The sequence below is a fragment of the Oncorhynchus kisutch genome, linkage group LG26, assembly GCF_002021735.2.
Source record: "Oncorhynchus kisutch isolate 150728-3 linkage group LG26, Okis_V2, whole genome shotgun sequence".
Lineage (NCBI taxonomy): Eukaryota > Metazoa > Chordata > Actinopteri > Salmoniformes > Salmonidae > Oncorhynchus > Oncorhynchus kisutch.
This window is the reverse complement of record NC_034199.2, coordinates 13,414,076-13,441,950: the sequence shown is the minus strand read 5'-3', so window position 1 is coordinate 13,441,950 and position 27,875 is coordinate 13,414,076. Positions and strand designations below refer to the sequence as shown.

At 41.9% G+C, this 27,875-nt stretch overlaps 2 protein-coding genes across 4 annotated transcripts in view; one reads left to right on the top strand and one right to left on the bottom strand.

Annotated features, from left to right (window-relative positions):
- stk39 (serine threonine kinase 39) overlaps positions 1 to 22,729 on the top strand; it is a 29,258-nt gene extending 6,529 nt beyond the window's left edge. The window contains exons 6-19 of one of the 2 annotated variants that reach the window (XM_031806013.1): positions 3,082 to 3,191; positions 3,285 to 3,386; positions 3,543 to 3,676; positions 3,979 to 4,027; positions 4,133 to 4,198; positions 6,219 to 6,290; positions 6,703 to 6,825; positions 7,392 to 7,433; positions 9,608 to 9,664; positions 10,492 to 10,559; positions 18,740 to 18,792; positions 19,069 to 19,137; positions 19,484 to 19,548; positions 21,572 to 22,729. In XM_031806013.1, the coding sequence (XP_031661873.1) occupies positions 3,082 to 3,191; positions 3,285 to 3,386; positions 3,543 to 3,676; positions 3,979 to 4,027; positions 4,133 to 4,198; positions 6,219 to 6,290; positions 6,703 to 6,825; positions 7,392 to 7,433; positions 9,608 to 9,664; positions 10,492 to 10,559; positions 18,740 to 18,792; positions 19,069 to 19,137; positions 19,484 to 19,548; positions 21,572 to 21,646 (1,085 nt within the window). In that variant the 3' untranslated portion in view covers positions 21,647 to 22,729. The remainder of the gene's footprint in view (positions 1 to 3,081; positions 3,192 to 3,284; positions 3,387 to 3,542; positions 3,677 to 3,978; positions 4,028 to 4,132; positions 4,199 to 6,218; positions 6,291 to 6,702; positions 6,826 to 7,391; positions 7,434 to 9,607; positions 9,665 to 10,491; positions 10,560 to 18,739; positions 18,793 to 19,068; positions 19,138 to 19,483; positions 19,549 to 21,571) is intronic. The other variant, XM_020462038.2, reaches the window with a different exon arrangement.
- Positions 22,730 to 23,970: 1,241 nt separating this feature from the next.
- b3galt1b (UDP-Gal:betaGlcNAc beta 1,3-galactosyltransferase, polypeptide 1b) overlaps positions 23,971 to 27,875 on the bottom strand; it is a 138,779-nt gene continuing 134,874 nt past the window's right edge. The window contains exon 2 of one of the 2 annotated variants that reach the window (XM_031805402.1): positions 23,971 to 26,476. In XM_031805402.1, the coding sequence (XP_031661262.1) occupies positions 25,244 to 26,233 (990 nt within the window). In that variant the 5' untranslated portion in view covers positions 26,234 to 26,476 and the 3' untranslated portion in view covers positions 23,971 to 25,243. The remainder of the gene's footprint in view (positions 26,477 to 27,875) is intronic. The other variant, XM_020461926.2, reaches the window with a different exon arrangement.

Below are 27,875 nucleotides of genomic sequence, written 5' to 3'. Positions count from 1 at the left end.
ATTCTCACAGCTCACTGACTGCCACAAAGATAGTACTTTTTGAATGATGCTTCCACACATTCAGTTAATTCAACAGCCTAATCAACATAATGCCAGACTTCACCAATCAAAAGTAGGAATATCTTGTAAAATGGCAAAGATTAATATATTTTTGAAGCTAGCGAATATGCAGTAGTTTACATATTGACTGCGTGTTTCTCTTTCCTGTCCTGAAGACCTTTCAGCCCCACTCAAAATATATAGATTAAAAAGTTAGTATTTTATAAGAGTTTTATTTATTTGCTAGGAATACAACATTAATGTAGATATACAGCTGAAGTCGGAAGTTTACATACACTTAGGTTGGAGTCATTAAAGCTTGTTTTTCAACCACTCCACAAATTTCTTGTTGACAAGTCGATTAGGACATCTACTTTGTGCATGACACAAGTATTTTTTCCAACAATTGTTTACAGACAGATTATTTCACTTATAATTCACTGTATCACAATTCCAGTGGGTCAGAAGTTTACATACACTAAGTTGACTGTGCCTTTAAACAGCTTGGAAAATTCCAGAAAATGATGTCATGGCGTTAGAAGCTTCTGATAGGCCAATTGACATCATTTGAGTCAATTAGAGGTGTACCTGTGGATGTATTTCAAGGCCTACCTTCAAACTCAGTGCCTCTTCGCTTGACATCATGGGAAAATGAAAAGAAATCAGCCAAGACCTCAGAATTTTTTATAGACCTCCACAAGTCTGGTTCATCTTTGGGAGCAATTTCCAAACGCCTGAAGGTACCATGTTCATCTGTACAAACAATAGTATGCAAGTATAAACACCATGGGACCACGCAGCCCCCATACCGCTCAGGAAGGAGACGCGTTCTGTCTCCTAGAGATGAACGTACTTTGGTGCGAAAAGTGCAAATCAATCCCAGAACAAAAGCAAAGGACCTTGTGAAGATGCTTGAGGAAACAGGTACAAAAGTATCCACAGTAAAACAAGTCCTATATCGACATAACCTGAAAGGCCGCTCAGCAAGGAAGAAGCCACTGCTCCAAAACCGCCATAAAAAAGCCAGACTACAGTTTGCAACTGCACATGGGGACGAAGATCATACTTTTTGGAGAAATGTCCTCTGGTCTGATGAAACAAAAATATAACTGTTTGGCCATAATGACCATTGTTATGTTTGGAGGAAAAAGGGGATTGCTTGCAAGCCGAAGAACACCATCCCAACCGTGAAGCACGGGGGTGGCAGCATCATGTTGTGGGGGTGCTTTGCTGTTGGAGGCACAAAATAAATGGCATCATGAGGCAGGATAATTATGTGGATATATTGAAGCAACATCTCAAGACATCAGTCAGGAAGTTAAGGCATGGTCGCAAATGGGTCTTCCAAATGGACAGTGACCCCCCAGGCATACTTCCAAAGTTGTGGCAAAATGGCTTATGGACAACAAAGTCAAGGTATTGGAGTGGTCATCACAAAGCCCTGACCTCAATCCTGTAGAACATTTGTGGGCTGAACTGAAAAAGCATGTGCGAGCAAGGAGGCCTATAAACCTGACTCAGTTACACCAGCTCTGTCAGGAGGAATGGGCCAAAATTCACCCAACATATTGTGGGAAACTTGTGGAAAGCCACCTGAAACATTTGTCCCAAGTTAAACAATTTAAAGGCAATGCTGCCAAATACTAATTGAGTGTATGTAAACTTCTGACCCACTGGGAATGTGATGAAAGAAATAAAAGCTGAAATTAATAATTCTCTCTACTATTATTCTGACATTTCACTTTCTTAAAATAAAGTGGTGATCCTAACTGACCTTAAAGAGGAATTGTGAAAAACTGAGTTTAAATGTATTTGGCTAAGGTGTATGTATAAACTTCCAACTTCAACTGTACCAGTTCATAAGTGCATTTAGTTCAACTCAGTATGTTCTGCACGAAACAGACATCTCTTGTATTTCTACAACATGGGGTTGACAATATTTGGGTCTTTCCACAGAATGAGTGCCTTTTGCATCCTTTTTATACATATATATATTTTTTTTAAATTGAGCACCAATTTTGACCCTGTTATATTTAATGATGTGGCTTTTAATACAGACCACATGGAGAATTCAATAAATCAGATTTTTTATATAAATAAAGTCTTGCTAAGTGCCAAATTTCAGCATGTTGACATTACCCTCCTCGGTGACTTCTAGGAATATTTTAATCCCCCTAACCCCAACATTTCTGCAAGTTTTCACCAACATTGTAAGGCCATAGTTATTGTGTTGCTCTGACAAAGTAATTTCTGAAGATAATTTTTATTTCATATGATTATTGATTCATTTCAAGGTCAAAACCTGTCCCTCATTTTAAGGTCAACCCTGTTACATGAACTGAACTGTTGTTTTAATATGGTAAAACTATTCCTTTTAAATATTTATTTCAAAAGAGGCTATGAACATCTAACAGTAAAATCATAGCTTAAAAGCACTCTTTTTTTTGCCATTTTTTGAGTTTTGTGGTGGAAAACTGGTGGATCAATAATAACTTGGCTAGAAAAGTTTGAACTATTCAATTTCTTTTGTGAAGCTTGCATTCAAGCATGTTACAGTCAACCCTGCTACTTTATTTGGCACTTAATAGACACTTACTATAGTATCTTTTGTAATTTAACCTCTTGAGATGGGAAAACAAGTTTTTTATTAAGTTTAGCATGTGCTCTTTATGACAGAATGTTACACATCTCAAAGTGCACCGAATTGGTGGAACGACCCATTTATACTGAATAACATAAAGGTAGTCAAACAGGTCCCCCAACATAAATCACTGGAGGCCTACAGTCTTTCATGTACTTGGACGACCTTTAGCCTACAAACACAGCAAGGAGAACCATTCTAACACGAATGCAACTGAAGAGCTGGAGTGTGCACAGTTTGTATAAGGTGTATAACATGAAATACTTGTGAAAGACCTCTTAGTGGTTTGAGTATATTTGAGCAAATACCGCAAAACATTATTATCCCTTTCTATCAGATGTTAATGAGGTGTAACATTTACATCCATACATGTCATCTGAATTATCCATATTTCTTCAAAGATTTTGGAGTTAGTGCCTTTTTGGCCACTGGAGGAGATATGACCAGAAACAAAGTACGGAAGACTTTTGTGGGCACACCATGTTGGATGGCCCCTGAGGTGATGGAACAGGTGAGACTACCTTGTGGCCAGTTTTTAGTAACATCTACTATCTGTTTTCACCTAGACTGTACAACACTAACAGTAGCTCCGCCATGTCCACAGGTACGAGGCTATGACTTCAAAGCAGACATTTGGAGTTTTGGAATCACTGCCATAGAGTTGGCCACAGGGTCTGCACCTTACCACCGATACCCACCCATGAAGGTGAGCCTGATCACTGCATATCTAGATCCCAGACAGGAAGCGAAATAGGCCTACATCTTAACTAATGAACCATGAAAAGGCAAATTACTACCCTATGTCTATGTAACCTCTGAGAGAACACTTGAATGTCTTTGACCCTTCCTCTTCTCTTCCCAGGTCTTAATGCTGACCTTACAGAACGATCCTCCCACCCTAGACACGGGTGTGGAGGACAAAGAGATGCTGAAAAAATATGGGAAATCGTTTAGGAAGCTAATAACCCTGTGCCTTCAGAAGGAGCCCGCCAAGAGGTTTGTACATGTCTGCCATTCTGTGAACTGCATTAGGCCTACTCTCTAAATCTATAGAGTCTGTCACTGGTTGATGATGAAGTAAATCTGATGGCCTTGGGAGTTGACCGAGTCTCTGTAGAATGTCAGACACATTTCAGGAGAGTCCTGAAATATAGTCTTCATGTTTAGTGGGCTCACTCATACCCACCCACCCAAGAATATCTATTCTCACACAGACAGATTAGAGGAATTGTACATTCAGTTCTAGGCCAATGATTGGAATGTGTTCTTATATCTCCATGTATTTTTCTTCTCTTCAGGCCTACAGCAGCAGAACTTTTGAAATGTAAATTTTTCCAGAAAGCCAAGGTATGATTTTACCTCCAGGATTTGACCTGTTCTTTTTTGTTTTTTTGAGGCTTAAAGAATTTGTATGTAGATTTGCTTAACATGGGTTGTGATTTTCATCTGCAGAACAGAGAATATCTGATCGAAAAGCTGCTATGCAGAGCCCCGAACATAACCCAGAGAGCCAAAAGGGTAATGTCTAAACAAACATCCTTCCCAGTAAAGCAGACCCAATATTGACTGAACATTATGAACAAAGTATGGTAAGATGATAGGGGTTGGCAGCACACTCCACCAGTCAACAGACATTGAGTGTCCTCTCCCTCTCTCTCTTACTGATCAACACGTCATTCACTTTGTGATCAAACTGTTCTGTGAGGCTGCAAATATGGGCCACTCCTGGAGCAATATCAGTCATGCAGAATAGATGTGCTTACAACTCTTGCATTAGTGGTCTGTAACGTTGCTCAGACGCTCACTGCAAGTGGCGGACAAAGACAAATTTAATGTGAGTGGTTAGGTAACGGGGAGGTGCACTTAAACATACCATTTGCATGCTCAGTTTGCCTTGCGGTCACTGTGAACTGGGCATGAGTGCAGCAGTGTGGCAGGAAAGGTTGATATTGGATCGCCATCGTTCTACATGTGGATTACTGAAGTAATGGGTGCGAAGACCCTATTGCCAGAAGGCAAAAAGGCCAGGGTGATCGAGTTGGATGGAAATTCACTGACATGGCATGGGTGACTGGAGGACATGGGGGATTGTGGAGGTGTCGCGTGACCAAGTCATTTAGCAGAGCATAATATCAATAGAGATGGAAGTGACTCGTGACAGAGTTGTCAGACAGAGGGGAGAACAGTATGCTGGTCAGAACAGTCACAATCATTCAGATCGTGTGTGGGTGGGTTGACTAATTTGGTAAACATGGTTTAAAGGTGCACTATGCAGAAATCGCTCTGCCATTTCCTGGTTGGTAAAATTCTAATAGTTGCCTAATTTCAGTATATGTGACAAAACAAGCAAGTATATTGTAGAGAATCATTGTACCATCTAAACCGCTGTTAAATATATTTTCCCTAACCAAAAATATTGTATTTTCAGCTGTTTGCAGCTGGTGTACAAAATCCAAAGTAAAAGACGCAAAAACTAAACTAAAAGATGGGAAGCGTAGAAATAGCTCACATAGAACAACAGATCTACCACATATTAGACTTGCTTTCAATGAGAATGACAGATCGATAACTCTCATTTCTATGTGAATTTGGTCGGGTTTCCCAAAAGGTTACATATTGCAGCTTTAATGAGAGATTAGTATTCCATTCTGAGGCTGCGATGTAATCATGATACCCTTTGCAGCCAACCCTGATCCTCCGATCCTGTCTGTCTTCTGGTCCTGTTTCACCACTAGAACTGTTGGTGTGCTGTTCTGACCTATGGAGAATCACCCACATTATCCACTCAGCAGACACAGGCTAGCCTGCACAGAGAGGCATCCTTGCAGAAACATGGTCATCTCAGTACTCAGTAACCTGTCCACATCACCGAGCAGATCAGACTCTCTCCCCTTTGACCCCCTTACTCAGTCTGTCTGTCTACTACCCTCTCCCTCACTCTCCCTCCCATCCTGCCCTCCTTCCTCATTCTGTCTATCTCCCTTCCTCCCGTAGACACCCACCTCCTCTGCAGGTGTATTAATTAAACCAGAGTTAATACACAATAGTAATATTCTAGACATGTATCTCTAGGCAAATGACAGAATTTAAGCAGTTGTTCATTGGCCAGAAGAGGGCAGCCCTGCTCCTTAGTTGATCTCTTCATAGGGCGACCTGCAGGAGGTATTGATCAAAGATTACGGTGCGTTGCAGCAGTCATTGATGTGTTACGTAATTGAAAGTTGGAAAATAATACTGATATAATACTGAGATTGATTTGCTACGCCAGTACACAGAGGATACAGTATCGATTCAGAGCATTTATAGATTGCTCCTGTAATTTGCCTGTATGTACTCCTTCATCCCATATTTTCCCTTTGTGCATTTCTCTAAGTGTGCATGCTCATAAATGTTCCTATTAATATTAAATACTAAATGTAGTTGTTCACATGCTTTGGCAGCTTGACGGTACCGTGTTTGTGTGTAAAGAGACATACAGGCCACTGAACTGTTACATGCATCCACACACAGTGGACTGATGCTTTTTTTTTTGCTCAAGGAGCCAGAGCAGAATTCCAGGAGCATGGGCTCTGTGTCAGGTTCAGCGAAAGAACTTGATGCCATCAGAAGGGTACATGTTCTTTGACTTAGCCCTAGAATGCTGGGGCTTCCACTTAGATTCATCCAGAGTTAGCTGCTTAAGGAGTTGTGTGTGTTTCCTTTTCTTCGTTTCATTTTTGTTCTATTTTGTTCTTTTGTTCTCTGGTAGCTCATAGCAGCCATTTTGTAGACCTTAAAAACTCTCTGAGAGGAATCCGAGCTTCAGTGTTTGTGAAATGCTTACTGGTATCCACCTGCGCATTTTATGAAATATTTCAAAAATCTCATCAACTCATATAGGCCAAGTAAATGCCATTTAATGTTGTGTTGGTTTTAACCTTACTGAGAGAACATTAGAAGGTGTGTGGGCTACTAAATGTGTTTTGTCTCTCAACCCTACAGTTTGATGGGATGTCTAAACGGTTGTGCTGTGTTTGGCTTAGGTGAGGAGAGTTCCAGGGTCCAGCGGCCACCTGCACAAGATGGAGGACGGAGACTGGGAGTGGAGCGATGACGAGCTCGATGTAGGGAGTGAGGAGGGCAAGGCTGCTGTCAATCAAGGCAGGGTAGGTGAGACCATGACAAGAGATGCACATCAAAACTTGGCCACAGGGGCTGGGGGAAAAAGCAACCGCTAATGTTGAGGGCAATTCTCTATGCTTTTTACCTGCACTTTGGCTAGCTTGATCCTTCCTTTTTGTTTTGCCTTTCTACAGTCATTCTCTAGCTGAATGTATTTCTGTGAAAGCAGCGAGCAAGCTTTGTTTCAGAGAGGGGCCTGTGACATGTCGCTAAAGGTAATTGGCAAGGGTTTGAAGATAGCTGTAGGGGGCTGAGGATGGAGCGGGGAGCCAGCTATGATCAAATATCAAAAGGTTCTTTGACAAGATGCCTTACCTGATGTCTCTTACAGGGAAAATTACACAAAGCAAAGATACAACAAATAAAATGCCGACAATGTTATTCTACCTGGGTCAGTTTTAATTGTTTGTTTTTCTCCTCTATGCTACATTATGATAAATATTCTGCAGGGATTGCGTTCGAAGGTGTTTGAGCTCTACATCTGCCAGTTGTATTTAGATTTGTCAAGACTGAGAATATAACGTTGTTTGTGCTTGATATTACCTTCCAGTCGCGAAGGCTCAGAGAGGACAACGAAGACGAGGGCGAAGATGTAAGTTAGCTCTTTTCTGTTCTAGAAACAAATATGGAGTACATGATTTGTCATTGTTAAAGTATTTTTAATATCATAGAGACAGACGCTTAGGTGTAATGTGGGTGAAGTAAGATTGTTGTGAGTGTGTAAACCTGCACATTGACTAGAATAATTGACTTACTTTGCCTCTGTCTGTTTCTGTGTAATTTGATTACTTTACAAAGGGCTTCATTGGAAAATCTAATTGTCTGCCTCAACAGGGAGCAGGTTATGTATCCGTTATGAAATCTCAAATAAACCTAGTACATCTTACCCCACAGTTTCTCTGACTCATGGATTTTTAGCAAGGTCAAACGTATATACAGTTGAAGTCGAAAGTTTACATAAACTTAGGTTGGAGTCATTAAAACTCGTTTTTCATCCACTCCACAACTTCTTGTTAACAATCGTTAGTTTTGGCAAGTTGGCTAGGACATCTACTTTGTGCATGACACAAGTCAGATTATTTCACTTCTAATTCACTGTATCACAATTCCAGTGGGTCAGAAGTTTACATACACTAAGTTGACTGTGCCTTTAAACAGCTTGGAAAATTCCAGAAAATGATGTCATGGCTTTAGAAGCTTCTGATAGGCTAATTGACATAACTTGAGTCAATTGGAGGTTTACCTGTGGATGTATTTCAAGGCCTACCTTCAAACTCAGTGCCTCTTTGCTTAACATCATGGGAAAATCAAAAGAAATCAGCCAAGACCTCTGGTTCAAGTCTGGTTCGTCCTTGGGAGCAATTTCCAAATGCCTGAGGGTACCATGTTCATCTGTACTAACTATAGTACGCAAGTATAAACACCATGGGACCACGCAGCCGTCATATCGCTCAGGAAGGAGACGCGTTCTGTCTCTTAGAGATGAACGTACTTTGGTGTGAAAAGTGCAAATCAATCCCAGAACAACAGCAAAGAACCTTGTGAAGATGCTGGAGGAAACGGGTACAAAAGTATCTATATCCACAGTAAAACGAGTCCTATATCGACATCACCTGAAAGGCCGCTCGGCAAGGAAGAAGCCACTGCTCCAAAACAGCCATAAAAAAGCCAGACTACAGTTTGCAACTGTACATAGGGACAAAGATCGTACTTTTTGGAGAATGTCCTCTGGTCTGATCAAACAAAAATATAACTGTTTGGCCATAATGACCATCCTTATGTTTGGAGGAAAAAGGGGGAGGCTTGCAAGCTGAAGAGCACCATCCCAACCATGAAGTACAGGGGGTGGCAGCATCATGTTGTGGGGGTGCTTTGCTGCAGGAGGGACTGGTGCACTTCACAAAATAGATGGCATCATGAGGCAGGACAATATTGTGGATATATTGAAGCAACATCCCAAGACATCAGTCAGGAAGTTAAAGCTTGGTTGCAATAGGGTTTTCCAAATGGACATTGACCCCAAGCATACTTCCAAAGTTGTGGCAAAATGGCTTAAGGACAACAAAGTCAAGGTATTGGAGTGGCCATCACAAAGCCCTGACCCCAATCCTATAGAACATTTGTGGGCAGAACTGAAAAAGCTTGTGCGAGCAAGGAGGCCTACAAACCTGACTCAGTTATACCAGCTCTGTCAGGAGGAATGGGCGAAATTCCCCAAACTTATTGTGGGAAGCTTGTGAATGGCTACCTGAAACGTTTGACCCAAGTTAAACAATTTAAAAGCAATACTGCCCCAATAATATTAATTGAGTGTATGTTAACTTCTGAACCACTGGGAATGTGATGAAAGAAATAAAAGCTGAAATAAATAATTCTCTCTACTATTATTCTGACATTTCACTTTCTTAAAATAAAGTGGTGTTCCTAACTGACCTGAGACAGGGAATTTTTACTTGAATTAAATGTCAGGAATTGTGGAAAACTGAGTTTAAATGTATTTAGCTAAGGTGTATGTAAACTTCCCACTTCAACTGTAGATGCTTTCTCTTTTTGAATGTTCATAAACAAAACAACAAAATGTTTTACATATGAATTGTTTTCTATTGACTCTTCTCTATTTGCTGACTGAGTTGAGCAATGACCTTGACCATGACCTTGATCTTGGGCAAATATTTGCTATTCTTAACAATGTTCACCCACTAAACACCCTTTCCATAGCACACAAAAATATATAGTTTACTAAATGCCTTTCTTTTTGTGCCACAGGATGAGGAGAATGCCAATAGTGTTCCCATTGAAGGGCTATCCATTCAGCATCCCCAGGTGAGGGTTTCAGTATCATCACCACCAGCAGCAGAGGCAGACGTTAATTTGTCATGATTCAGTGACCTTGATGCCCCACTGATTATGTGTGAGTATGTGCCAGTCTCCCAGTGGCTCCTGGAGGGGCCCTTTCAGCAGGTAATAACTCTGAGTAAATGGACATCCTGCTGATACTGCCAGCTCTAAAGTCATCTAAAAGGCCCCGTGTCATTCTCTCACTGGCCATTGTCATTTCAGAAATGAGCCAGAGTAGTTTGAGGTTCACCCCCCGTGTCCGACAATGATAGAGGCCATAAGTGCTACTGCGGTTCTTACTTTGTTGAGTCAGGATCTAGTCAGGGTTAAGGGTCCCGGGTGGCGCAGCGGTCTAAGGCACTGCATCTCAGTGCTAGAGGCATCACTACAGACCCTGATACGATCCTGGGCTGTATCCCAACCGGCAGTGATTGGGAGTCTCATAGGGCGGCGCACAATTGGCCCACGTCGCCCGGGGTTAGGGTTTGGCCGGTGTAGGCCGTCATTGTAAATAAGAATTTATTCTTAACTGGCTTGCCTAGTTAAATAAAGGTTAAATAAAAAATGTTTTTTACTGATTGTGCCTCCTCATAAACAGAACTCAATAATCTTGTCAGAGTACATCAATAGAAGTATATACACTGTAGATATTGAATGTATTTTGTGTGATTTAATTCATGTATATTTCTGTTGGTTTTGTAGTTTAATCATTTCAGCATAGCGCAAGATACAGATATATATTTTCTATACTCCAGGAGATATTGAGGACTTGCTGGCTTTATTGACTCACCAGACTCACTCTTTACTTATAGGTGCAACCGTTTGAGAAGAACACAGGGCCTTATATTCAAGTTGCTCTGAATATGGTCCTAAGGCTAAGGTAAGCAGAGTTTGAATTTGTCCTGCTGCTAATAGACCTAATGATGACCTAATGATGTCTTGGCCCTCTAATGGGATCATCTGACAGAACCAAGGGCCGTTTCTCTCTAATCTGGCTGAGCGGTTGTGTTGGAGGGAGGAGAGTGTTACACTCCATTGACTCTCCATTTGCTCCGCTCTGCATATCTGTGTTCTCAGGGATTGAATTAGAGCAGGGATGGACAACTTTGATGGGGGTGGGGGCCACAAAAAAATCTGAATTCATCATGAGGGGCTGCAGTTGCTGGCAGGTCTGCGTAGTCACATCCGTACCCCCCCCCCCCCCCCAGAACTATTTTCTTGCAATTATACACATTTTGCCATAGGGCGGAGAGAATGTTTACAGTTTTGACTATGATATGGGAGTGAGAATTACTCAAATCAAATCAATGGGGGACCCTGGCCGGTAATAAAACCATGATAAAAAGTGTAGATAGCTGGCTGCTAAACTAATTTAGCAATCTGAAATAAGCTATTTCATTGACTATCAGTGACTGACCTAACAAGAGAGAAACTGCTGATCGTCCTCGCAGTGGCAGACCACATGTAAAAACACCCGCACAGGATTGGTACATACAAACATCACACCTGTGGGACAGGTACAGGATGGCAACAACAACTGCTTGAGTTACACCAGGAATGCACAATCCCTCCATCAGTGCTCAGACTGTTTGCAATAGGCTGCGAGAGGCTGGACTGAGGGGTTGTAGGCCTGTTGTAGTAAGGCAGGTCCTCACCAGACATCACCGGCAACAATGCTGCCTATGGGCAAAAATCCACTGTCGCTGGACCAGACAAGACTGGCAAAAAGTGCTCTTCACTCACAAGTCGTAGTTTTGTCTCACCAGGGGTGATGGTCGGATTTGCGTTTATCGTCGAAGGAATGAGCGTTACTCCGAGGCCTGTACTCTGGAGCGGGATCGATTTGGAGGTGGAGGGTCCGTCATGGTCTGGGGCGGTGTGTCACAGCATCATCGGACTGAGCTTGTTGTCATTGCAGGCAATCTCAACGCTGTGCATTACAGGGAAGACATCCTCCTCCCTCATGTGGTACCCTTCCTGCAGGCTCATTCTGACATGACCCTCCAGCATGACAATGCCACCAGCCATACTGCTCATTCTGTGCCTGATTTCCTGCAAGACAGGAATGTCAGTGTTCTGCCATGGCCAGCGAAGAGCCCGGATCTCAATCTATTGAGCACGTTTGGGACCTTTTGAATCGGAGGGTGAGGGCTAGGGCCCGTTCCCCCTCATGGAAAGAGCAAGGTGTTCTTAATGTTTTGTATAGTGTATATATTTTGTTGGGGGGGGGGGCTGTTAATGACCTGCGAATGACCTGCGCTGCCACCAGACGTACCAACACTGACCTGGCCAGGTTAAAGACCTATTGCTAGAACACAATTAAAGGCTGTAGCAAGACTTGTGGAATAGGTTTAGGATTAGATTTCGGCTCAGACTTATCACTGTTTATATATGTGGTCTTTTTTATGATATGATAATTAGTGTTGATTTGGCCTCAACACTCCTCTAAGCACTCAAATCCTTTCCCAAGAAGAACGTAGCTTATATTTATTGCATTGAATTGAGATCCTTTTTACTTCCCCCTCAGCAAAATGGAAGCAGATTTAAACACATTGTCTAAAAGCAGAATATGCAATGCAAATGTGCAAAACTGCGCGCGTGCGCGTTAAGATGTCTGCCCCAGACATAGAGAATGAAGTGTTTCTGGACATTTTAAAGTCTGCCTTCTGCTCCCTGATGGGCTGAATGCCGCGCTGGGTGCAGAGTAGACTCTGGGTCGATGAGATAAGTCAGCATCTGAAGAGGCCTCCCCAGGCCCCCTGCGCAACACAAAGCCTTCCCCTCCACTGCACACCAGCAGGCCAACTAGAGGGTTAGCTACTAGAGAAATGTAATTATTCTAACCCTGACATGTAAATAAATGGATGCTTCTGTGAGCAGTGGGGCTGTAGCTATTTCTCAGTGACCAGAGTTCCATTCATTGCAGGCGTTTGAGCCTGTTTTTCTTTGCCGCGTATGGGGAGCGATGTACTGTAGAATCAGTCCAAACTCAGCCCAAACTCAGAGAGATAAAGTGGCTAGTTGTATGTGCTATGTATTAAACCTATCCTGCTCTGCGCTGAGGGCAGCCTCTCCACAGCAAATGGATTTCAGTGACGTGTCTTGGTAGATTAAGTCAAAAGTCAACTGACAAGATCCACACCTCTGATCCGTGCTGAAACAGCCAGCCCCTGTCTGGCAGCAGCCAACAGAGAGCAGCTCATTTATCAGGCCTCTCAATTTCAAGCCCTCTTTTAGCCCGAAGGACTTCAGATAAACTCAAATGCAACTCCCAATCTCCCATAGAGCGATAATGAATGGGGCTCTATTGCAATCGGTTTTGACACGCATTATGGAGAAATACGACGTCGATGTATTTGCATAGAGGTTTCTCTATAGCCCTGTTTAGTCCACGAACTGTAAAAGTAGTCCTGGAAGCACTTGACAGAGCATTACATTACATTCGATTCGCTGGGAAGATACAGTACCTTTGTACAGGGGTGAATAATATTGGTCACATTTCACAGCTCTGTGAATGTGCTGTAATCTGGGCAGTGATACAACGGCGTTACATTATAACACTATCATGTGCACTCATCGTCTCTTTTCACGTGACAGAAAACCTCCGTGTCACTACAGTTTGTAATACACCAGCCTAAAGAGGTCTGCTGGTACACGGTCCCCAGAGGATCAGGAGATGACATGGTCACTGGTCACATTTACTGGCTTCATATGTGTGTGACAAACAGTAGGTCCTTATTAGCAGATACAGTGCAGGGAGGTAAGTGGCACCCTATTCCCTAGTGCGCTACTTTTGAAGCGTGCTATTTGTGATGCAACCATACTTGTGAGGACAGATTCTTTAAGTCTGGATTTATTGAGCGCTTGACAGCAGGATTAAGGCTAAACTGAAGAAAAGTCAAGCGTTTGAGAGAGGAAGAAGTACAAAGGGCTAAGTGTAGAAAACATGCTGAGGGTACTGAATATGCGTGTTAGGGGGAGCAAAGGAATCACAGAAATGAATGTTATTTTGCGTATTTTATAGGGTATCCCAACGGAGCTTGGGAATTCTTACAATTCTTACTCAATTCTTTGCTTGCTATCTAGTTAACATAATGGGAGGACAAGTGACGTCAATGGAGTTAATTTCCATTCAAATCCCATTTGTGTTGTGGGAAAACAGATGGGGAACGAGATCCAGCATGTTTAATACAGGGTTGCAGGTGGGATTGCAGGGTACAGTGGGAAATCTTAGGCTTCCAACATGTAGGACTAAGTGAAGTGAAATAATGAACATTTGTCATAAAAAGACTGAAATAGAAATAGCACTATATATATCATAACAACTGTGGCAGTGATGCATGTCCATTGGGGTAGAGGCAGGATAAAGGCTGTTGAGGGGGTGGGGTGGAATGACCATAGGGGAAGCAGCAGCATGAACATTGAGTGAAATAAAAACAACACATGTTTTAGTAATAAAATAATAATGACAACTGCAACAGTGATGAATGTTGTTGGGGTGGTGGGGGCAGAGTAGAAGTCAGGGGGGGGGGTTGAATGTCCATAGGGGGATTAGCAGGAGTATTGCAGTTGTCTGACCTGATTCAACCTGAAACCTATAGCATTATTAAAGCCCACATAGAACAGTGCCAGCTATATCTCTCTCCAGTCACAATGGCATTACAGTAATCACTCTCTTATGGATACATCTTAATATTTTAATCTGTGATTGATCTGCAGCCTGTTACTAATACTCCTCCATACAATGATTATAAGATTTATCTTGTTGCTTTTCCAAAGTTTTCCGCTTTGTAATCACGATAATCAATGCAGATTAAAACGTAATTATGGTTTAATTCAACAATTGCCTCGCCGAAGACTAAAATCATGAACAGAGTTCTGGTGGTATTGGGGTGGTGGCTCTCTTGGGAAAAATAAAAAGCTAATTGGAAAACTTAATTGCATCTGAAAGAACAACACAGCACAATCAATTCTCTTCCCAAAACTGATGAGGGTGTTAAGGCTGATTAGAAAAGGATTTATGCTATTGTGAACCCGTTGATGAAGGCTCTTTAGAGAACTGTATTCAGATGGGATGTTGATGTATGTCTGAAACAGAGAAAGGATCTCAGACACACTGGGGGACTTGAACCGTCAGGAACCTGAAATGAAAAGACAATAAGAACAACAGGACATTTTTGAATGACCTGGGTGTTGAAAAATGTTATTTTGTACATTTGACACGTCATCTTCACTGGCAATTGTTTGCTGATTGATTGCACTGTATATGTAATGATGGGAGGACAGAAGTCAACCAATGAACCAACAGTGCTCCAGGCATATGTGGCTATTGTGCTTTGTAGTGTTTAAACTGAATTATAAACCGGGTGGTTCGAGCCCTGAATGCTGATTGGCTGACAGCTGTGTTATATCAGACCACATACCACGGGTATGACAAAACATTTATTTTTACTGCTCTAATTACATTGGTAACCAGTTGATAATAGCAATAAGGCACCGCAGAAGTTTGTGGTATATGGCCAATATAACACAGTTAAGGCCTGTATCCAGGCACTCTGCATTGCGTTGTGCATAAGAACAGCCCTTTGCCATGGTATATTGGCCATATACCACACCCCCTCAGGCCTTATTGCTCAATTAAACCCCTTTCAATGAGTCATATATATAGACAACTATGAGCTATACTTTCCTCTACCAGGAAGCCAAAATATGAGAACGCAAAATTACATGCCAGCACAATCCATCCCAAATGAATTACTGGCACATTAACACTGTCTCCTCTCAGATTGTTGGCCCATTCATGTAGGCATTTTCTAGGCTAAAGCGCTGAAGTACTTTTCATCGGACTCCAAACACTCCCCAGTTTACCCCCAGGTGTGTGTATTGATTGTGTTTGTTGGTGTGTTAAGAAATAACCCCCATGTCACTGCTACACAGGATTTAGAGGACTCTTGTATAGTCGATACACAACAGACCGTCTGTTTTACCTGGCCTCGGTCTTGAAATGCGGTAAATACTCAGAGCTTTACACCTAACTTTCCCCAACATACCAATCATAATTCTGGTCAGGACAGACTGTAAACAGCTTCAGTTACAGAGTGCAGTTCAGAAGTGTTAATGTGTTCTTTAGACTAACATTACCTGAGGTACTCAAGGGACCTGAGACTGGCAGTTTCTCTCAGAGCCTCTTTTCACTACGAGAGATTGCCTAGAGATTTCGCGAAAGTACCCTCGGCTAGGCCTGTTACTGTAATGTAAACTTGCGAACTTGTCACTTCTCTTTTAGTCTGAGAAAGTCCTTAGTCCCAGTGTTTGCCAGTCAAGTGTTTGCCTGAGCTCCCATTGCCTACCAGGGGAAATCTGTTTTAGCAGATAGAACACCCCTCTATACACCCAAGAGTTATTGTAGTTCATGCTTTACCGAGTAAACACTCCTATCTCCCTAATGATTGCTAGTGCCCACTGGCATCTCTGGTGATTCATTTGGAGGGTGTGGTATGCTGGGATTTGAAGATGACTGAGCAAAATCATGGTCTTATTCTGTCCCTGTGCTGATAAAACGTGAAACTTAAAACTTTACACAGTTATTTAGGAAAATCTTAACACTGGTAGCAAGACTCTGGAATACTGACGTTTTAAAAGAAAAAAAGAACACTTCTAAACTGTTTCTCAATCTGTGTGTGCGGATTATTTACCTCCCACAATATAATCTGACAGAGACTTTCCAGGCATCTGCTGCCCATCTCTCTGGAGCAGGACTAAGTAGGCAAATAGAGACGCCGGGCTCAGGCCCTCTGACACAGGTGTGGTTACAGCATCCCTTTACAGCACACTCTCACACTGTCCGTGGCTGAAATGGAGAGATTGCAGACATCCTACATCCATCTGCTAAGTTCAGGTTTAGCCCCTGACTTCCTCTCTCTAGCTGCGAATCTGCAGAATTGGACGAGTAAAGTTGACTCACAGGCAGCTGATGGAAATCCTCTCTCTCTCTCTCTCTCTCTCTCTCTCTCTCTCTCTCTCTCTCTCTCTCTCTCTCTCGCTCTCTCTCTTTCTCGCTCTCTCTCAGAACTAAATCAGCCCTCAATGATGTATCGGAGCATGTTACTTACATGCAACATGTCCTGTGAAATGTGAATCGGGGGCTAGCAGGTGGGCTTAGATGGATGTGATTTATGCATCTTAATTACAGCCCAAATTAATCCACTCCCACGACACTGTACAAAAGCTGTCACACCCATCAGCCACTGTGTAGGGAGTAGTTTTTAGGACTAAATTCACCATGTACTGTATTAATGGAAATGTTAGAGAGAATTTACCCGGGGTTGCACAGCGTAAAATTAACATAGGGTAGACATGCGGATGGACTTTCACTTAATGTGGCCTATCATGCAGTTTCTTAGGAGAGGCATTGTCTTGTCTTCCTGGATTGAAGTTGCTGCATAAGAAAGCTGTATAAATGAATAGGCTGCGGTAGTTCTGAGCCATATGTGAGCCCTACATTAAAATGCGGAACTACTAAAGCCCTTTTTACACCATTATCCTCAGCCAACCTTCTGCTGTTTTGCTTCTATCACCCTCTGGAAGAAGAAAAGATTCTACACGTTTTACATAAGACCAATAATAAAATTGCATCTGAGCTTCAATATTCCCTGTTTCAGCTGCGTTCCGACACTTCATCTGACCTCAGTAAAGGATCAATCATGTACAGGTGACAAATATGAAAATCCCCCAGATTGCATTCATGTAGGAATTCATCTGTTTTCTTCTCCTAAACCAGAGCTATATAAAAAGGTCAAGGACATTGAGATTGTGGAAACACTTCAGGCAGTAGTATACCTCAGACATGCTTTTAATTAATTATAACTCATTTTAGCTTTACCAATGACTTAAAGTCCTTGTGAAAATGTAATTATGGTTTAATTCAAATGAGGCTTGTGAACATGTTTGTCATTAACGGTCATTTAAAATATGTTCGGACTACTTTTGTATTTCGACGGACAACAACAATTACACTGTTTGCGGGACTTTAAACATAGTACATGTAACCATAGTGATTCAAATGGGCATGAGATATTGCTGGAAATATGTATTTCCTTATTCTGGTCATTCCACTGCAAGAACACTTCAAATCCAAATCAAAATCTTCCACAGCCGCAAGTACGTGATTGCATTAGCACAGTTACAATATCTACTTCATGGAACCCATTGAGATTCTCTGTAATTTATCTTTTCCTCTTTTCCTGCTGATATATATATATATATATATATATATATACATACATACATACATACATACATACATATATATATATATTTTTTGCATAATCATGTTAGCCTTCTATTGTCTGTGCAGAGAGAACTTCTACATACATGTTGTCACCGCAAAAGGCTGTATACTGTATATGCCCCACTGGTACACCGAGCAGAGTGAGGGTTTGGCCGATGCACTATAAACATGGCGTTTACTGTAGCCATCAGTCAGCTGTTCTTTGGAACCCTACACAAGACTTACAATGCATCATAAAAGCATGTATTTATTGAGCTTACAATGCTGCCTATTTCATATGCACAAGCCACATGCAAAGATGAACATTTCCGCACTAATTCTTGACCAACTGTGTTGTCAGTAAATACAGGATGATATTAGAGTAGCCAGTAGTAACACTGACTTAAGCAGTTAGTAAGAAAATCTGATCTGCTTAACATGACCCAGTGTGTTAAGCCTAGAGACTTGTAGTGTTAAAGTGTGGATGTGGCAGCCAAGCTGTCTTTTTCCATTCCACTATTCCTTGGGGTCCGCTTGTCAGGAGCCTCCTCAGACAGTCTAAATGAAATAGACCGTTCAGGGAGTCTTGGCCTGGTCCCAGATTTGTTTGCGCTGTAGTAGCCAACTCATCTGACTATTGTCATGCCATAGTTGTCTTAAAGCACAAACAGATCTGGGACCAGACTAACTAGGTCCTGGACCTCCTGTCTGTTCCTATGGAGGACAGCCTGTTGGGCACATCTTACACGTGGCACATCTTATACTAATCAGCTTCTCATCTCTTTTCTTAGGAACTCCAGGAAGGAGCTGAATGACATCCGCTTTGAGTTCACTCCTGGCCGAGGTAAAAGCTGCACAAAGTGAAGAAGCTCGTGTTATAATGTTGTTATTAGCGCCCGTTATTGTATTTGGTATTGAAGTGTACTGTAGTACCGTTGGTCACATGTTTACTTCTCACCTGGTTGTAATACTGTGTGTCTCTCCGTAGACACGGCTACTGGGGTTTCCCAGGAACTGTTCTCACCTGGTTGTAATACTGTGTGTCTCTCCGTAGACACGGCTACTGGGGTTTCCCAGGAACTGTTCTCACCTGGTTGTAATACTCTGTGTCTCTCCGTAGACACGGCTACTGGGGTTTCCCAAGAACTGTTCTCAGCTGGTCTTGTCAATGGACACGATGTTGCTGCCGGTAAATGTCTCATCCTTGTTTTTCTGTTATACTGCGGGGCTTAGGGTGTATTTTCCGCGTGAGGTGTGCTTGATTTAGCTTGGAGTTTGTATGTCTGGGACTATTTTACTGGGCAAACAAAATCAAGCATAGTTAAAGTATTTAGGAATGGATTTGACAAATGTATTTGACCCCGGTCTGGTATTTTCAAAGTAATCATATCCCTCTCAAAGTCAATGTGAAGCATAAGCATAAGAGCAGCTCCGTACGGTCTTGATTAATGAATGTGATCTGTGATTATCTGATGTGACAGTGTAACAACACTATTAACGCGTGCATTCTTTATATATATAACATTACCTTGCAGTTGCGGCTAACCTTCAGAAGATTGTAGATGACCCGACCACCTACAAAGTGTTGACCTTTAAACTGGTGAGTACCCAGACGGTAAATGTCACACCATCTCATGTCTCAAGATAGCTACGCGAAATAAGAGCGGGATGCTTCCCCCCCCCAAAAAACACACAACGTTACATCACACCGACGGATTGACTTGAGAAAATGTACTGTCATAATATGTATGTTAAAGGACAATGCTCTAGGGTTGTGATGTCTGGAAATAGACACACCGTTCAAATCCCAAATGAGCGGTGGTGCTAGAGAATGGGAGAAATCTGTGATGACAGGCGTGTCGCAGCACTGGCTTTGTCCTTTTAAGTGGGGTAACTGATGGGTGACGCTCCTAATCTGCACGTATGCTCCCCCCCCCCCCCCGTGCACGGCGCGATGGGATTTACATTGATCCACACCGAGCAGAACAATTCAATTTCTCTACGGAGAATAATTAAAAGGAAGCAATTAATGACAATCCCGGGTGGTTTGCCGTAGTGTTAGGGCTATTTTCTAGCGCCCTTTTAGATGGCACGGATGAGGTAAACAACATCTGTGCGGTGGGTCACAGTACATCACTGTCCGCCCTTTCTGCCATGTCTTATCGGCAGATGGTGAATGTCGCTGGAGACTCTCTGGAGTGCAGAACTGCATCAGAGGACTTAGTGGGGCAGCAGGCAGACTGTGCTGCTGGCTGGGGCCTGGCCCGGGTGTGTATATATATATATTGGCCAGAGCACTTTCCCACTTCTATTTGTTAACACACTGCTCTAGTCCAGGCGGCACAAAGTCACACAGAGCCACTCAACTCCAAATATCGACCAGAAACACTGAATTATGTTTGTGGCCTCTACACAGACAGCTGCAGCCACAGACGCCGGGGAGAGACAGAGCCCCTCTCCATGCTCTGCTGTAAATTGCTGGAGGCAGGCAGATATTGGGCCACTGACTCACACTGTACCACTTCCAGGGGGGATAGTGAAGTGAAAAAGGGATATCGATTGGCTCACAGGGACTCCACTCAAACCAATCTGAATGCATGTTGCCAGTAATAAGGCCTACTTGTGGGGCAAGCATAGGAGCATAATTAGTTTAGAATTTAGCAGTAGAAACTCTCACTCTCGAGTGAACCTGTCGATAAAATACAACTTGTATTTCATCAGCGCTTTTCTCTAGTTTTTTGGAGGCCTTTAGTGAAGTAATCAGTGCCAGTGACGCAAGTGCGGACAAAGTAATTATGTGTTTCTTAAAAAAAGAAAGGCATGCCTGCTGAAACCATCTTTTTAGAAGTCCTGTACATATAAAAAGCCTTGTTTTAAAGGACTGCCTATATCGTCTTAATTAAACGCAACAGAGACCTGTGCCACATGGTCATAGAGCTTTTAACAAAGACCATTATTTTTCAGTACAACGCACATAACACAGAAGAGTGCTGTGGGTTGCTCTGCAACCAGTCACAGTGGAAAGCTGTCGCATCATACTATTATTAATTAATCGATGAAATGAATACCTGAAGGCAAATGATCGTTGTGCGTTTTGCATCGTTTGTTCCACATGATGTCTAGAGACATGGTTCTAGTCACAACAGTAATGGGAAATAACTTGATGTAGTAATTGAAAGGGCTGTTAAGACGCCATCTCTGAGGATATGAGGCGTGTTCTATTATTAAATGGATGAATAACATTGTTCTACCTTGGCTGTAGGGAAAAATACTGTCGATATCTGCGAAAGCTCTCTCCATAAATGTTTCCTTGGCGTTTCATCTTTTGAAGGACTGTAATTCCTCTACCGTGCTCTCGTGCCCTGTTACGAGAGGACAAATCTCTCCTGTGCTCAACTTTTTTTCTTGGCTGTAAAGGATTTAAGACCAAACACGTCACAAATTACATGAATCCGTTAAACAGTAGCTTACTACTTAAAGTAGGATCAGTGACAAAACCGATCCTTATTGTTAGGGTACAGCTGTTCACTGGGTGTTGGATTATGTCTGGTAATCTTGCTGTGTAGGTGGCTGATAGGATCTTATGGTCCCCAGCCAACCCTTTTAATCTGTTCCTCCATCAGGTTTCTGGCTGTGATGACACGGAGATCGCAGATGACGTGAAGCTGATCGGCTTCGCCCAGCTGAGTGTTAGCTGATGCCCCCCTCATCATGGCCAAAGTGGTTGAGATGGAGGAGGTGGGTCAGAGCAGACAGACAGACAGACCGAGAAGCACCAGACACACCCCTTTCTCCCTTTCTTCCATTCTCCCCTCCCTGCCCTGATGCCCAGCTCTGTCACAGTTCAGCTAGCCCCCCCTCCCCGACGACATTCCACCGCCAAGAACCCCCACCCAGGCCAGACCAGCGGACGGACCAGGATTCAGCCCAGGAAACTAAAGATGTACACAGGCGGTAGTAGCTGAGGATAAAACAAAGTGGCTTAGGAGTTGTTGTTTTTTTTGTTTTTTTATCACGGTACCTCTGCTTTCAGCTAAACTTACTATTATTTATTACATTGAGAATGCCTTTTATTTGTTTCTCACTGTTGTGTTTTCACAGTGAAAAATATATTCTTCAACTTCCATTTCAGACCACTCATTTGAGATAAAGAAATGTTCCTCAGCGGTCTGTATTGTAGTCCCTGTTCAGAATGTACAATTTATTTTATTGACGGAGAAAAAAAAGCACATTTTCGTGATAAACATAATGAATGTTTTAAAAGGAATTAACTGTACTGTGTATAGATGATAGTAAACCAATACATTTATGGGACCCATTTTCGGTGAAAGTGACGGAAGCCTGCTGACGTGTAAAATGTGCTGCTTCTTCATAAGACAGTGTTGATGCTTAAAAATGCTAGAGGTGCCTTGTTCATTGATCTGTGCCTAAGAACGTAGGTAATGTGTGAGACCGCGAACAGCAGAACTTTGTTTGTTTGGACCATTTCACAAACATACATGCCTATATTCCAGCAGTGATACAACTCAATGGTAGTATTTTCTCAAGTCAATAGTTAAGGACAAGCTACAATGCACTTTTGGGGCAGATTATATGCACCTGACAAAACAATGCTTAGCCCTGGGAGACTTGTGTTATGAATTGTAATGAGAATTTAACCTGTATTCTTTGTCATTACATAATGGTGATTTGAACCATAACCCAAACCTTAATTCTGTAATATGCTTCAGTTAATGTGTTTTCCCGAAGCCAAATTAATTGATAAAATCTTGAAAAACTCAGTTTCTTGCTCTGACTTACTGCACTACAAGATGTTTTTTCCGACATATTATTCTCTGAAATGTACTGTATAACAATGCATCGGCAAACGAAACCCAAAGGAAACTATTGAAATGTTGATGAGCCATTCATTTGTCCAAAACAAGTACAGTAGCTCTAAATTATTTTCTAAAGTATTGAAAGTGGTAAACAAATATTAACTTGTTCTAAATACTTTATTTCAAGAGGTAAGTTATTGTGTTTTCTATGTACAGTAGTTGTACCATTTACGCATCTTATCTTTGTTCTGTAATCGGCTGATTAAAAACATTTCTGCAGAGGAGTAACAAATGAATTGCTATTATTAAAACTAAAGTTGTGTTGAGTTGATTTGGTGTTGATTTTCATAAACGTTACCTAACTGAAGTCATTCTGTACAAAGCGGAGTGTCATAATACAAAACATGGGTGGCAGGTAGCCTAGCGGTTAAGAAGAGCGTTGGGTCGAGCCAACGAGGTGAAAAATCTGCCACTTAATGTAAATTGCTCTTGTAAGTCGCTCTCGATAAGAGTGTCTGCTAAATTACTAAACTGTAAATGTTAACATTACAATGTGCTAATGTGAATTAGAATAGGTTAAGCAACCTTGTCAAGGTCAATTCTCCCAAGTATGTATGTAAAAGGCGGTGAGGTGTCCTTTCAGCCAAATAGTGTCTCCATTTATTACGTACAGTATTTGGCATGTTGATGTTTGGAAGATACCTAAGGTGAATTGAACTGCCTAGATCCACTGAAAATCCAAAATGTTACAAATGCCCTCTTTCAGATGGAACTATGAAAATATTTTCTGCTGGATGTAATTTTGTGTATGGTACTTGAGTTTGTTGATGAATATAAAATTAGATGGAACATGAAAATCCATACAAGCAGCAGTAATTCAACAAATCTAACCCCTAAACAAATGTAATCAACATGAATGTGGCAGATAGCCTAGTGGTTAAGAGCATTGGGCCACTAACCAAAAGGTTGCTGGTTTGAACCCTCAAGGTGGCGAAAATCTGCGATTCTACCCTTTTGCAAGGCAGTTAACCCCCAACAACAACTGGGCGCCGATGATGTCGATTAACGCACCTCTATGATTCAGAGTGGTAGGGTGAAATGCAGAACACACATTTCAGTTGAATGTATACAATTGAGTAGGTATCCCCTTCCTCTTAAGGGTCACCAAGTATACAGGGCATTGAATAGGTTTCATTACTTTTCAAGTATGAATATTTTTTTTATGTAAAAAAACATACTTTATATCACAACAACCTCTTTCAGGATATATCTTTATACTTTCACAGTCAAATGTCACAATAGCTTATAATACTAAATACTTCAAAAATAATAATAAACATTTGAAAATGACATTTGGGCCATAACAGCTATCCCAAGTTCCAGAAAATGGAATTATTTCCCATTATTTCAATAGCAGTGATTCAGTAAAGATATGCCAAATAACACATTATAATAGATTCACTTGGGAATTTAGATAAAAGTTACTATGTAAATTGCCACGTGCACAAGATGATATGTAACGTCTGTTGATACTTGGTCGTGGTCGTGAATCCGACCTACGTAGAGTACAGTAATAGTAGCCAGTTTTATCAGAAGCAGGTAGCATGACACCATGAAATACTTCAAGTACACTGTAAGAAAATAATTTGAGTAGAAATGATCAATGACATCTAAATGTAAAAAGCATTTTCCTGTCCCTTCCCAGATGAAGAGACCGTTACATTTACACCAATATGTGAACAAAGATATCCGGGGGGGGGGGATCACATTTATAACATCTGTTTGACACACACATGTAGTTTTGAACAATAGTGAATAGTGAACATCACTACCAATAGTGATAAAGTACATCCAGTAGAGATGTATTCATTTCTTATTAAATCGCAACAATAGAAAAGAACAATTAACATTCCAACTTGTTCTACGTTTGCAGAATATAGATATTGTTGTTGTCATTGTTGCAGCATTATTTTCTATTTCAATGTGTATGTACTATGGTGTAGCCTACAACTGTTGACCATTCATAAGCCTGGTAGGAGGGATGAGACATGGTGTGGGGGAGGCTTTCTCCTGCTGTAAGGAAGTACCATCCCCAAAACAGCATGAGAACTTGGCAGGAAGTAGATAGACACTTGCACTGACATATACAGCATTTTGTCTTTCAATAATACCTCTCTGGTTTCACTTGTAAATGTACAGAGTAAATGTTCATCAAAATGAGCTGTTGAAGTCTACAGCTCTAGACCAGAGATTACAAAATGACTGGTAACAACACTATCTTAGTGTGTGTTTGAATGAGAACATGCACTTTACAAGCCTCATGCACCCAACAGCTACATTGGATTCAGTAGAAGTATACTAGTAGCCTATAGAGAACTAATGTTGTCAGAAAATGAAAACAACTTTGTTAGAACACCAGGTTGAGAGGTAAAAAAACCCCCCCAAAAACAGAAGAAGGGTCCAAGTTGTCCCCAGGTGCTAGCATCGGAGGTGTTTCTTGCTGGACATGTCGTTCCAGATCCGGTGCATTTCTTCCGGTGAAATCTGGTGGACAGTGATAACACGACGGTACCTACACAGGCTGTAGGCCATTTTCCAGTGATTGAAGCCACTGTTCTGATAGGGGTGGATGCCCAGCTTCCTCAGACACAGTCCCACGTACACGTCCTCCAGGTGGAGCAGTCTGGTGTGCAGAGAGGTCTTATAGATCAGCTCAGCCACGTCCACTGAGAACACGTACCCTGTGCCCGAGCAGAAGGGGGGGTACTTAGCCTCGGGGTACAGGTCTCTGGGCATGTACCACTTACTGCGCATGTCTCTGATGGGACCGCCGTTGATGACGTAGCCCGTGAAGTACCTCCTCTTGGGCTTGGTGGTGGGCTTCAGAAGCTTGTAGACCAGATTGTCCATGTTGACGAAAATGTCACTGTCCGTCTTCATGACGTACTGGGCCTGGGAGCAGAAGGTGGCCACCCAGCGCATGCCCATCAGGGTCTTGAGGGTGAGGTTGTGGTACGAGTCTATGAAGTCCTCCACCACAATGTCGTGGAAGATCTGGCTCTCCTGTTCCACCATCTGGTTGAGGACGGCGTCCGTGTTGCGGCCCAGCAGGAAGAGGGTGATGATGCGGATGTCGCTGTAGGTGCTCTCATCGCCCCAGGTCTCCCGGATGGCCTGACGGGCATCGAACTCTTTGTGTGTGGTGCTGATCAGGATGACCAGGAAGGGCGTGTTGCTCTCACATTTCTTAGGCTCGTTGATGACAAAGTCGAAGGCGTGTGGGTTCAGCGTTCGCGTCCGGATGTTGCTGAACGTAGTGTTCTTAAGGGTTTTCACAGTCTTCCGGATCGGCAAAGACATCTGCCCACTGACATAGGAGGATGTTGGCCGGGATATACCCAAGTACCAAAGAGCACTTGCCCAGCAAACGACCGTCAACACGTACAAGCATGAGACTTTTGAAGGCATTCTGCTGCGTTTATATGTATTTAATGCATTGAATCTTAAAAGGCTTTCTCTCCATTAGCAGTGTTCCTTCCAGCAAGGCAGCATAATGCTGCACTGATGTGCTGCTTGACATTAATTGTCAGTAATGGATTGTTTTAAAGGAAAGTGATGGGATGTCGTTGTTTGCCTTTTATTGAAAATCCGGTTTGAAACCGTGCAGATGTCCTGTTTTTCTTCTTGACACTTGTGCTTCTCCATTTACATCTGAAAAATAGAGAAATAACATGTTAACGCCAGAACAAAAAGATAGATCTTAATAGGTTCAGCAAGCACACCCGTCTGCTAAATAAAATAATACAACGTTTTATCAAGTAGTGTTAGAGTTTTCTCTAAAATCAGGACTCAGCAGTTACAACCAACAGCTTTTGATAAGAGTTATCTTTGTACTGCCTCTAGACTAAGCTTAGCTTTCACACAGTAGGGTGCACCATAAAATAAAATGCTAATACAGAATTGTATGAGTTCTCAGCTGTTCAAAAACCCAGCTCGGGTGACATTGAAAAAGGTATTTTGATATTTTGGATAATTGAAAAGTATCAGAAGTCCTGTGAGAGAATCTACTCAGATTGTACGGTAATGCAGTCTGATGTAATTATTATCTCTCACACAAGGCCTTAGACTCAGACTAATGCTTTTAGGAAATGGCTAAATGCTGCCAACCACAAAGTGCCATAATCTTCCCCTATAGGTCCTAGAAAGAGGGCATCCCCATTCAGTGTATTAATATAACTCTGACACCAAGCCTGTAATACCTTCACCAAACACACAAAAAAATGACACTACATATTGTTGGTACAGTAATAAAGATAATATTCTTATTAATTAGTGGTAGTGATACATTTAGAAATCTCTGGAATGGAATAATTGGGCAATTACTGTCTATTACAGACAAAAACAAAGTGCATGTTGCTAGTGCTAACAAAGTGCATGTTGCTAGTGCTAACAAAGTGCATGTTGCTAGTGCTTTGGCTACACACAGCATACTTGGCATACTGTACAGCTACCCACTTTATAGACCCTTATGCTTTAGAAAACACTGCAATGACGGGCCAGAGGTAGTAAATGGTAAGACTCTGCTGCACACATTTCCAATTTCAATCTAATTAACATAATGGACTATCTATTTAACAAGACCAGATAGGATACTTAATGCCTATGGTAGCTATAACAATAACTGAGATGCACATTCTGAAATGAAATCTGCAGCACAAAGGCGTATTAAAGTAGTGACAATGAACGTGGCACATTAGAGTACTGTACTATACTGGGGACACGGAAGCAACAAAAGAGAAAGCAGAATAAACATAATTGATTCGACTTTATATTTTTGTCCACCTGTCACTAAAAAAAAAATCTACAAGCTCCATTTATCCAAGCATTGCATTTTAATGATTTTGTCTGGTCTATTTTGTATCCATCAAAAAGCAAAAGGGAGAGAGAAAAAAAAGAACCAGAACAAAGATATCCTGACATAACTGTTCATTACTTCAGAGCTGCACTGAGGCGGTATAAGGAAGGTGTTTACTTCAAACTGCTTGTTTGTGTGATCCTTAATGTAAATCTTTAACTCAGACAGAGACATTACAGGCACTTTGTTATGCTC